The following is a 12,720-nucleotide window of genomic DNA, read 5'->3' as shown; positions in this document are numbered from 1 at the left end:
CAAGTATGGATTTTTCCAGATAGTTGCAGAAATAAGTTCTGATGTCATATCAGAGCTTTTCCCAGGTAGCTGAAGTCGTGCCCACAAACCTTGCCTGCCACGGTCACGGTGATGGAGAGCCAGTCAACGCAATGCCGTGCAGCTGACAGGGTCCTGGTGCTCCGGCCTGGTGTCACGCCTGAGCCTCTGAGGTGGGAGAACCAAGTTCAGGACATTGGACCACCGGAGACCTCCCAGCCCCACGTAATATCAATCAGCAAGAGCTCTCCCAGAGACCTTCATCTCAACGCTAAAACCCAGCTCCACCCAACGGCCAGCAAACTCCAGTGCTGGACGCCCCATGCCAAACAACTAGCAGGACAGGAACACAGCCCCACCAATTAGCAGAGAGGCTGCCTAAAATCATACTAAGTTCACAGACACCCCAAAACACAACACTGGATGTGGCCCTGTCCACCAGAAAGACAAGATCCAGCCCCACCCACCAAAACACAGGCACCAGTCCCCTCCACCAGGAAGCCTACACAAGCCACTGAACCAACCTTACCCACTGGAGGCAGACACCAAAAACAACGGGAACTATGAACCTACAGCCTGCGAAAAGGAGACCCCAAACACAGTAAGTTAAACAAAATGAGAAGACAGAGAAATATGCAGCAGACGAAGGAGCAAGGTAAAAACCCACCAGAACAAACAAATGAAGAGGAAATAGGCAGTCTACCTGATAAAAAATTCAGAGAAATGATAGTAAAGATGATCCAAAATCTTGGAAATAGAATGGAGAAAATATAAGAAACATTTAACAAGGATCTAGAAGAACTAAAGAGCAAACAAACAATGATGAACAACACAATAAATGAAATAAAAAAATTCTCTAGAAGGAATCAATAGCAGAATAACTGAGGCAGAAGAACAGACAAGTGACCTGGAAGATAAAATAGTGGAAATAACTACCACAGAGCAGAATAAAGAAAAAAGAATGAAAAGAACTGAGGACAGTCTCAGAGACCTCTGGGACAACATTAGTTGCACCAACATTGGAATTATAGGGGGTCCCAGAAGAAGAAGAGAAAAAAAAGGGTCTGAGAAAATATTTGAAGAGATTATAGTTGAAAACTTCCCTAACATGGGAGAGGAAACAGTAAATCAAGTCCAGGAAGTGCAGAGTCCCATAAATAAAACTCTTAGAGGAAAACATAGGCAGAACACGCTATGACATAAATCACAGCAAGATCTTTTTTGACTCACCTCCTAAAGTAAGGGAAATAAAAACAAAAATAAACAAATGGGACCTAATGAAACTTAAAAGCTTTTGCACAGCAAAGGAAACCATAAACAAGACGAAAAGACAACCCTAAGAATGGGAGAAAATATTTGCAAACGAAGCAAATGACAAAGAAGTAATCTCCAAAATATACAAGCAGCTCATGCAGCTCAATACCAAAAAAACAAACAGCCCAATCCAAAAATGGGCAGAAGACCTAAAGAGACATTTCTCCAAAGAAGATATACAGACTGCCGACAAACACATGAAAGGATGTTCAACATCACTAATCATTAGAGAAATGCAAATCAAAACTACAATGAGGTATCACCTCACACCGGGTCAGAATGGCCATCATCAAAAAATCTACAAACAATAAATGCTGGAGAGGGTGTGGAGAAAAGGGAACCCTCTTGCACTGTTGGTGGGAATGTATATTGATGCAGCCACTATGGAGAATAGTACGGAGGTTCCTTAAAAAACTAAAAATAGAACTACCATATGACCCAGCAATCCCACTACTGGGCATATACCCTGAGAAAACTGTAATTCAAAAAGAAGCATGGACCACATGTTCATTGCAGCATTATTTACAATAGCCAGGACATGGAAGCAACCTAAGTGTCCATCGACAGATTAATGGATAAAGAAGATGTGGCACATATATACAACAGAATATTACTCAGCCATAAAAAGAAACGAAATTGAGTTATTTGTAGTGAGGTAGATGGACCTAGGGTCTGTCATACAGAGTGAAGTAAGTCAGAAAGAAAAACAAATACCGTACGCTAACACATATATATGGAACCAAAAAATAAAAAATAAAATGGTTCTGATGAAGCTAGGGGCAAGACAGGAATAAAGATGCAGACATAGAGAATGGACTTGAGGACACGGGGACGGGGAAGGGTAAGCTGGGATGAAGTGAGAGAGTAGCACTGACATATATACACTACCAAATGTAAAACAGATAGCTAGAGGGAAGCAGCTGCATAGCACATGGAGATCAGCTCAGTGCTTTGTGACCACCTATAGGGATGGGATAGGGAGGGTGGGAGGGAGGTGCAACAGGGAGGGGATATGGGGATATATGTATACATATAGGTGATTCACTTTGTTATACAGCAAAAACTAACACAACATTGTAAAGCAATTATACTCCAATAAAGATGTTAAAAAAAAAAAAAAGGTAGTTATTGAGCAGATCCCAGTGTTGCACGGGGAGGAAAACGTATGTTTATAAGACAAAAAGAAAATGACCCCCAACTTAACATTTTGTCTCTGGATGCTAGGATTACAGGCAATTTTGTATTTTCCAATTTCACACAGCATCATGTGTTAAGAATAATAATGTAATAAGAATGTTCATAAGATGGAGATTCAATACATGAAAAAAAAGTTTTATGTTATATTTACAAATTTACATAAGAAGCAGATGGAACTTTTAATCTGAGGGCCCAGGGTTCAAGTCCCTGTCCAGGTTCCAAAAAAAAAAAAATTAAATAAATAAGTAAAATTTATTAGAAAAAAGAGTAGGGCTTCCCTGGTGGCACAGTGGTTGAGAATTTGCCTGCCAATGCAGGGGACACAGGTTTGAGCCCTGGTCTGGGAAGATCCCACATGCCACAGAGCAACTAGGCCCATGAGCCACAACTACTGAGCCTGTGCGTCTGGAGCTTGTGCTCCACAACAAGAGAGGCCACGATAGTGAGAGGCCCGCGCACCGCGATGAAGAGTGGCCCCCGCTCGCTGCAACTAGAGAAAGCCTTCACACAGAAATGAAGATCCAACACAGCCAAAAATAAATAAATAAACAAATTTATATTAAAAAAAAGTAGATGGAGAAGGAGGAATGAGACAAGAGAGAGGTTAGCTGAACAATTCCTACCTCTATTCTTTTTTTTTTTTTCCTACCTCTATTCTTAAAGCTCAGGATTTCATTTCTTAAAACAAGGTTCAGATGACAGAAACGTGTTAACAGTGCAAAAACCAGCTTGAAAATGTTCAGGACACATTTACTACAAAAACTTAATCCAGGGCTTCCCTGGTGGCGCAGTGGTTGACAGTCTGCCTGCCGATGCAGGGGACATGGGTTCGTGCCCTGGTCCGGGGAGATCCCACATGCCGCGGAGCGGCTGGGCCCGTGAGCCATGGCCGCTGAGTCTGTGCATCTGGAGCCTGTGCTCCACAATGGGAGAGGCCACAACAGTGAGACGCCCGCATACCGCAAAAAAAAAAAAAAACTTAATCCATTTTGGTTGTCATTTGGTCCCATAGTTAAGAACAATGTTAATACTATTAAATCAAATGATTATTACAACCAGGTATTTTAGTCTTTCCCCCACCCCAAAAAAGGAAATTTGAAACTTCAGAAGATTAATAGGATCTGTTATTTAAACAGGCCTGCTAATTGAAGGCATCTCAAATGTTTAAAGTAAATGATCAATAACGTCAGATTACAAACACCATACAGTTTAAAATGTTCACAATTCTGTTAAATTTAAGGAATCTGTAATTGATATATCTGTCAGTGAACCTGTCCTGAAATAAGATAACTGTTTTAAAATAAAAAACTTGGGACTTCCCTGGTGGCACAGTGGTTAAGAATCCACCTGCCAATGCAGGGGACACGGGTTTGAGCCCTGGTCTGGGAAGATCCCACATGCCACGGAGCAACTAAGCCCGTTCACCGCAACTACTGAGCCTGCGCTCTAGAGCCCACAAGCCACAACTACTGAGCTCACCTGCCACAACTACTGAAGCCCGTGCGCCTAGAGCTGGTGCTCCACAACAAGAGAAGCCACCGCAACGAGAAGCACGTGCACCACAACGAAGAGTAGCTCCCGCTCGCTGCAACTAGAGAAAGCCCATGCGCAGCAACGAAGACCCAATGCAGCCAAAAATAAATATAAATAAATAAAAACCTATTCTAAAATAAATAAATAAATAACTCAATGTCAAAAGATCACACATAAAAATGGACAACTTCTGCTCTACCCAAAGCAGGGCGTGATTTTTTTCTGATAAATTCAGGGGAAAGTTGGTTTTGATTTGTTCACAACAGGTAGTGCTGAGAACAAACAACACAAATATACTTTGAGAATGTGGAAAACACTACCTGTACTGAATAAACCTTCACAATAAATAAAAGTAAAATTAAAGAAAACTAAGTTATTCCTTCCTAGTCACTAATAGAATGCAATATAAAAATTATAATCTTCCAATATACTGAAGTATGGAAAAAAAAGAGCAGTAAGGTCTTTATTTATTTTATTGATTGATTGATTGATTTTTTTTGCAGTACGCGGGCCTCTCACTGCTGTGGCCTCTCCCATTGCAGAGCACAGGCTCCAGACATGCAGGCTCAGTGGCCATGGCTCATGGGCCCAGCCGCTCCACAGCACGTGGGATCTTCCCGGACCAGGGCACGAACCCACGTCCCCTGCATCGGCAGGCGGACTCTCAACTGCACCACCAGGGAAGCCCAAGATCTTTATTTTATCAGTGAAGAAAGAACTCTTCTAAGCTAGAATGTTTACAGGGATTTTTCAAAAAAACAGTTGTCAATTCCCTCTTCTGGAAGTGGAGAATGTAAACCACTTGAGAGGGTGGTAAACATGAGGTAGTATCTATTTAGGGCTTCCTCATACTCAAGAACCTACATCACTCCCACTGTTTTACTTCCCTCTGTATGTCCTCCAGGACACTCCCTTTTCCTTCATTTCTTTCTTTCCTTCCTTCTGAAAGTTTTCCTTAACTAGAAATATTACAGACTTGGAATGGAGGGGGTGAGGAATATGTAGCTGCACAGGGAAGCATAGGCTTAGAGCCCAGAGATCTTTTTTTTTTTTCTGCATACTTTATTATTATTTTTTATTGAGGTATAGTTGATTTACAATATTATATTAGTTTTCAGGTATACAACAGAGGGATCCAAAATTTTTACAGATTATACTCCATTTGAAGTTATCTTAAAATATTGAACCCAGAGATCTTATAGTTCATCTTCCTGAACCTCTTTCTACTACAGACAGGGAAACTGAGACCCAGAGAGGTGACATTTTTTGCTCATCGTTATGTCCCTCCTCCACACCAGGGGATTCTCAAGGTTTTACATATATCCTTTTCAATTCTAAAACGCAAGAGTCTATATTTACAAGAATAACTTAGATTTCAGAAATTTTCTTTGGAATTTGAAAAAGTTGACAAACTTATTCTTATTTAAAATATCTGTGAGATTGCCTTAAAGATTTGTTTTTGAAAGGCTAGGGCTACCTCGTCCATTATATCAGAAGATTCTATTTGGGATCAACCTTTGTGTCATGTTTTTTCTGGAGCTATATACAAACAGGGTTACTGATCTGGTTGGGAAGTGGAAGGGAACCAAGAAAACCCTCCAGAAAAGCCTTCAGGGAAAAATGAATTACTAAATAAGTATTTAGTCTTCCAAATGTTCACCAAACCTTCAGACATTCATAAAAATGGACTGGAAGAAGGACCTAGGAGTTCCCCACCCTTTCTTAATCTTTAGGCTATCAAAATTAAATGCTGCAAACACTAAAACATAAAAATGTTTTAAAATAGAGAAGATATAGTTTGCACATACTTTTCATGAATCTTCAAGACTCGGTGAACTATAGGAATCTCTCTTCCTTCTATCCTAAAAACAACAATTTCTCCCACTCGTATGGGATCTTCAACTCGATTTGTTAGAAAGAGAAGATCTCCTCTATGAAATGCAGGTTCCATGCTGCCACTGGGAGGGAAAGAAGAATATAATAGCAAAAGAAAGCCTGAGATTAAATTTACTTTCAAAGTTAGATATGCAACAAACAATTAGAAGTATCACCTTTGGAATATACTTAATATCTTAACAAATATATCAACATAAAATGTGTATTGTCCTCCAAATATGGTTTCCTCAGACTAGTTATACTACAGGTTTCCTTTAGTTAATAGCCTTCATAACTAGTTCCATTTCAACCATTACTATTCAAAGGAGCTTAAATTTTGAAAAGGGCAATGTTACTAATTCTTTAACCTTTTAAAACTTCAAGTGACAAACAATATATAAAAGAGTGAGCTTTATAATCACTGTCCTTATTCTCACTTCATCTGAAAACGCTAAAGATATTCAGATGAGAACTGGATCATCTTTTCCTGACATTTATAAAGATACAGACCAAGATGACCTTATGGTTTCAACCCAACAAGAAGGAAAACAGCTCATCAAGTCAAAGAACAGTCAGCGACAGAGATAATGCTTGCGCTATCAATTTATTTATTTAAAAAAGAGAAACAAGAAACAAAACCAAGGACAAGACCAGAGATTTTTGCCTAAGAATTTCAGAAACAAGCAAAGAATTCAATTCCATGGTAATTACGGATGACAAACTTCTAGAGTGTCTTCTTACCTTTCACCTGTTCTACCTTATACCAAGTTCTTCAAAGGTCCTAAGATATTTGCACTAATTAATGAAACTTTTCTTTCTATAAAGAAGTAGCCCATCAGTATTGTTTTCAGAAACTCAAGCTCCAGTTTTCATTAACAATAAATTTAGTAAGAAAAAACAGAAGACAAGGAAAAAAATTCAATACAGCAAAAATGACAAAGTCCAAACACTTCTGTTTGAAGACTCTGGTCCCTCTACATACATAAGGGAATATGGCAGTGGTTCCCAAACTTTGGTGCACACAAGAATCACCTGAGAAACTTAAAAGTCCCCACGCTCAGGTCATATCTCAAACCACTTAAATCAGAATGTCTGTGGATGAGAGAAGCAGGCATCAGTATTCTGTAAAGATCCCAAGTGATTCTAATACGAGCAAAATTCGGGAACCACTAGAAATATGCATTTTCAGTACATGTTTATTCTTAAAAGTTTTGTTTAGGTTCCTCTTGGGGCAATGAGTTCCCTTTCTCAGAAGGTGTTCAGACAAAAGATAGAACATGTGTTTGGTGAAAATATTACAGAAGGTATTCTAGACATGAAATTTTCAAGTTTTTATTTTGGCTCTTTTTTAAAATCAGTGACATCCTTTGTTCAAATAAAACCTTGCTTGAAAATGATATAAATGAAATAGATAAAAGCTGAGTTGTTCTGGGTGAATGACTCATCTTTATCGAGCACTTATTATATGCAGAGTGCCAATTTTAAGAGTTCTTTTTTTTTAAAACTATCTTCAGAACAACTCTATGATGTAGGTACTATTATTATCCCAACTTTATAGATAAGGAGACTGAGGCTTAGAATGGCCTAGAGTTGTAAATTAAAAAAATGATAAAGGTGAGATTTGAACCAAGGAGGTTCACTCTCACTGTGCTAAACTGCTTCTGAGATACTCTAGAATTTTAGCAGAGAGTATCATTATCATATTTGCATTTAAGAAACATCACTTCAGAAACTACAGAGTACATAGAAGACATTCAAATATTTATTGAATTGATGAGTAAACTGAAAAAGATGAGAAGGTAAATTGGGAGACCAGTTGTCCAGGCTATTACTTACAAGTGAATACTTGGTAATTATTAAAAGTGTTATTAAAACCATGGACACTGGAGAATGATAAGGGGAAAAGATTGAGAAAAGGATACACATACAGAATTACCTCAATTATGTAAGAAATAATATACATGAAAAAACAGACTAAAATGTTAATAGCGATTATATCCCAGAACTATGGGTGACTTAGTTTCATCTAGATTTTTTCTGTGATTTCAACATTTCATATAATGAAAGTATATTAACTTTTTTCTGATTATAAAAGCATTTTTTTAAAGGTTGTTACAACAGCCCAGGCAGGAAATGAGGGCTTGAAATAGAATAACAGCAGGGAGGACAGCTAAAAAAGGGTAGAATAGAGAGAGGGATAATAACAAATTCGATGGCCAACTGGCTATGACAGAAGAGGGGATCAAGAATGACTCCTAGGTTTTTAACACTGGCAACTGAGCAGATGGCTGTGATAGTCACAGAAATAGGAGGAAGAAGAACAGGTTTTTGGGAAAAGGAGATGAATTTTACTTTTATTAGGTGGAGTTTCAAATGCCTGGTCAACATCCAGATAGAGATGTTAGTGTAGGATGAAAACAAGAGTGTAGATTCAGGGAATAAAGTTGGATTAGAAAAAAAAAAAAAGATTTAAAAATTCAGATACAGGATTTCCCTGGTGGCACAGTGGTTGAGAGTCCGCCTGCCGATGCAGGGGACACGGGTTCGTGCCCTGGTCTGGGAAGATCCCACATGCCGCGGAGCGGCTAGGCCCGTGAGCCATGGCCGCTGAGCCTGCGCCTCCGGAGCCTGTGCTCCGCAACAGGAGAGGCCACAACAGTGAGATGCCCACGTACTGCAAAAAAATAATAATAATAATAATTCAGATACAGATGGCAATTAAAAACAGATAAAAGCATGTGGTAAGAGGATCATTAAAGAAATAACCAGGGGAAACTTTTAAAAAATTAAATAAATTATTGATAAACATCTTACTGTTATCTGATTAAACTATACTTTCAAATTTAATACATCAATCATGATCAATTTTATAAGAAGTTATATATAAATTAAACTGGGGAATTCCCTGGCGGTCCACCAATTAGGACTCCGCACTTCAACTGCAGAGGGCCCGGGTTCGATCCCTGGTGGGGGAACTAAAATCCCGCAAGCTGCGCGGCTTGGCCATAAATAAATAAAAATAAAAATAAATTAAACTGACTTCAGCTTCACAAAGGGGGAAAAAAATCAGTTTTCAATGTTCCCTGAAACTTCAGTTAATAAAATAAATAATAAGAAAGTATTTTTGTCTTTATCCCCAGTGGTTTCACGAAAGTCCTATAAGTGGATTCTCAGTTGGCCTGAGTCCTCTGAGGCACATTTGGTTCCAGGTAAAAATTATATTCCTTGAAGTTTTATGAAATCACATAAATAACACCCAATCACATAAATTACCTTTCTCTAATGACTATTCCCTCCAGTCTTGACCAGATTCTCTTCTAATATGACCTGTCTCTTTTCATTTTTTTTCTTTATTCCAAACCAGCAATCAGAAAAGTTTAGTATACAAATAACCTAGCTACCAAATAACTTATCCAAACACTCCTTTTAAGCCCCAACTGATATTTTCAGGACCACCAAAATGTTCCACAGGTGCTTAGTCTAATCTCCTCTTCACTCCATCATTCCCAGTTTAAAGGTCATTAGATTGTACTTAAACATCTCCACTGAACAGAACTCACTCTGAAATAATTCCAGAAGAATCTTCAAAAGAAGCCTCCCTGGGCCTTCTCTCTACAGCTTTTCCCCACAGTGCCAATTAGTGTGGCTTCTCCTTCTGTTAGTGTTTGAACACTTCACAAATTGAAGCTCTCCACTGAGTTCAAGACTGGGAACTTAGGGCCACATAATTTTAAAACTGGAAAAGTCTTCTGACATCATCTAGGTCTAGTCTTCATTTTACAGATGAGGAAACTATGGTTCAGTCTATAAATGACTTGCCCAAGGCTGTAGTTAGACAATGAAAAAGCTAGAGACCCAAGTCTCTATACCCCTAGAATAGTACATTAAATGTTTTCCCAGGTAATAAACTCCAGACATTTCATTGTATCTCTAAAATCACAGTTGCATTTGATTACTAATAAATTCAGACCGAGGGTATGGGTATGAGTAAGGGAGGAGTAAGATACTGGGCACCCAGTGCTTCCAACCACTTGTTGCTGGAAGCATATCCTAGTATGACAATGAAAGAGTCAAGTTCATCTTGTTAAGAATAATGTACTATTATCTAGACTTTAGGTAATGTTAATGATTCAATTTATTTTATAGTTATACTCCATTATCTCCAGAAAAGACTTGAGATAGCTTACATAATTAAGCCCCAAATAAGACAGAACTACAATGATTCAATTAAATCACCAAGTGGTAATTCTCCAAAAATGAGTTGCTAAATTAGGTTTTTAAATCCCTAAGAGTATGAGTACAAGGATAGGGAAGGAAGACAGTGGAGAAAAAAAAGTCAGTACTATTTGTCACTTTAAGAGATGGCATTAATATACTCAGAATTCCTGAAGTCTATTTAGAAGTGATATTTAAAGGTCAGCAGGAAACATGGAAATAATTAGTGATGCTTCTATACTGACACTGAAAACATGCTGTAGAAAAATTCTTAATTTGTAAAGATGATATATAATCTTGTAAATCTTGTAAATTAAATTTCCTGATATTCCAAAGTAAAGAATGTAAGAAGACAGAAGGATTTCAGGAAAATAAAGTATACCGAAATACTTTCTTAACAGATGTGCCAAAAATAAAGCTCACATAAACATTTCATAGAAAAGTCATGAGCCCTTTGGGATCTGAATGGAAAGTGCCTAACAAGGTTTAGAATTTCTCACAAGTGAGAAAGACTAACAAATTTTCTTCCAGGCCGTCTTCTGGGAAAGAGTAGTGTCTAAAGGAATGATACATCAGTTATTAAACATTTCAATTTTTCTCCCAAGTAATGCCATGCAATTCCATGCCTTGAAAAGAAAAACTGTTACCTGAGCACCACTACAATTGGACTTTCACTTCCAGTTATGACCATTAACCCCTTCCAGATCATTAGTGCCGAGGAGACAATCATTCCAAAATTTAGGACTTGATAATAGAGCTGTAAGAACAAGAGAAGATATCAGATCCATAATTATCCTCGCCTAGGAAAGCACTGAGTAGTATCAATTTTAAAGTTTTAAGTAGTACTATTAGGGCACCTGAAGTTCTAAGAAACTCTTTAAAATAATGTAATGATTACACCATCAGCATCCCAGAACATCCCCACCCACTCACCCAAAGAACCCTGCTGTTTTGTTTGTTAAAATATATTACATTTATATAACGTTTTTTCAGAACTTTTCACATAAATTATTTTACTTGGGCTTCACGACCATTCAGCTTAAATTCAATCACATACATGACACATACCAGCCAACAGCAACATACCTCTGCTTCTAAACTCTAATACTTATTTTTCTACAATACTTATCCCTTGATAATTATGGGCTATTCAATGACATTTAACTTGACCCCTCATTTTACAGCTGAGGAAACTTAGTCTCAGAAAGGAAATGACTTATCAAAGTCATACAGCTTGTCAGTCACATAGTTAGGACTTGAAGGCCAGCCTTATGCCCTACAAAATTTACACTGCTCAACAAATTGTAAAATTCTATGACTTAAATAAGCAAAGGTATTTCAAGTGAGGGAAACATATGAGCTAACTGTGTTGGACTAATGCTGGATAATGAATAAAAGTAGAGAGGATGACTGGACACCATGGCAGATAGTTCAGGAGAGGAAAAGATGGTGCTGGAGAGCAGTGACAGAAATCTGAAAAAGCATATTAAGCTCAGATTATGAAGACCCCTGAATGTACGAACGAAAATGTGAACTTATAAAGACAGTCATACTTTAAAGTGAAAAAGCAGAAGTTTCAAAAATATGTCCAATGTTAAGTTCACTTTCGTTATTTTAAAAAATATATGTGCTGGGACTTCCCTAGCAGTCCAGTGATTAAGACTTCATGCTTCCACTGCAGGAGGCGCAGGTCACGGGTTCGATCCCTGGTAGGGGACTAAGATCCTGCATGCCGCGTGGTGCGGCAAAAAAAAGAAATTATTTACATACATATATATATGTATATATATATATATATGCACACACACATATATATATGAATATATGGGCATTCTACAAGACAACTGTTACAGTCTTCAAAAATTCAATGTCACGAAAATAAAGGTGGGGTACTGGACTAAAGAGACGTAATAACCAAATGTGACGCATAAACTCTGGTTAGATCTTGGTTCAAAAGAACAAAATGCATATAAGAAAAAACCCTAACTATAAAAGACATTTTGGGGTCAATTGGGGAAACTCAAATTATTACTTAAATGATACTAGGAAATTAGTGTTAATTTTCTTACATATGATAATGGTATTGTGGTATGTAGGACACTGTCACTCGTAAGAGATGCATGCTTAGCAGTAATTAGCTAGTAGTAGTAGTTAAGGGTGAACTGTCATATCTGCAATTTGTTTCAAAGGATTCAGAAAAAATTATATATATATACATATATATATACACACACACATACACATAAGTACATACAAAGCAAATATGGAAAAATGTTAAAAACTGTTAAACCTGTGATAGCTTACAGGTGTTTGCTGTACTATTCTTTCAAACTTTCTTTTTTTTTTTAGCTTTATTGAGGTATAACTGACAAAATTGTTAAGATAGTCAATATTCATAGTACAATGTGATGATTTGATATACCTTGTGAAAGAATTCCCCCAAGTTAATTAACACATTCATCACCTCACGTATTTACCTTTTTTTTTTCCTTGGGGGTGCGGGTGATACCTTTCAATTTTTCTTATTTTTTAAAGTATAGACAAAACTGGAAGAAAATAAACTGGTTA

The 12,720-nt window shown here is 37.6% G+C and overlaps 1 protein-coding gene across 5 annotated transcripts in view; it reads right to left on the bottom strand.

The window, feature by feature from the left end:
* SEC11A (SEC11 homolog A, signal peptidase complex subunit) overlaps positions 1–12,720 on the bottom strand; it is a 51,250-nt gene that overhangs the window by 11,670 nt on the left and 26,860 nt on the right. For 2 of the 5 annotated variants that reach the window (XM_060157962.1, XM_060157969.1), the window contains 3 exons: positions 12,630–12,698; positions 10,800–10,909; positions 5,871–6,020 (listed from right to left, as the gene is read on the bottom strand). In XM_060157962.1, coding sequence (XP_060013945.1) covers positions 5,871–6,020; positions 10,800–10,882 — 233 coding nt within the window. In that variant the 5' untranslated portion in view covers positions 10,883–10,909; positions 12,630–12,698. The remainder of the gene's footprint in view (positions 1–5,870; positions 6,021–10,799; positions 10,910–12,629; positions 12,699–12,720) is intronic. The other 3 variants (XM_060157955.1, XM_060157950.1, XM_060157975.1) reach the window with 2 other exon arrangements.

This window comes from Lagenorhynchus albirostris, chromosome 1, assembly GCF_949774975.1.
Source record: "Lagenorhynchus albirostris chromosome 1, mLagAlb1.1, whole genome shotgun sequence".
Lineage (NCBI taxonomy): Eukaryota > Metazoa > Chordata > Mammalia > Artiodactyla > Delphinidae > Lagenorhynchus > Lagenorhynchus albirostris.
The sequence above is the reverse complement of the archived record's forward strand: the minus strand, read 5'-3'. Positions and strand labels throughout refer to the sequence as shown.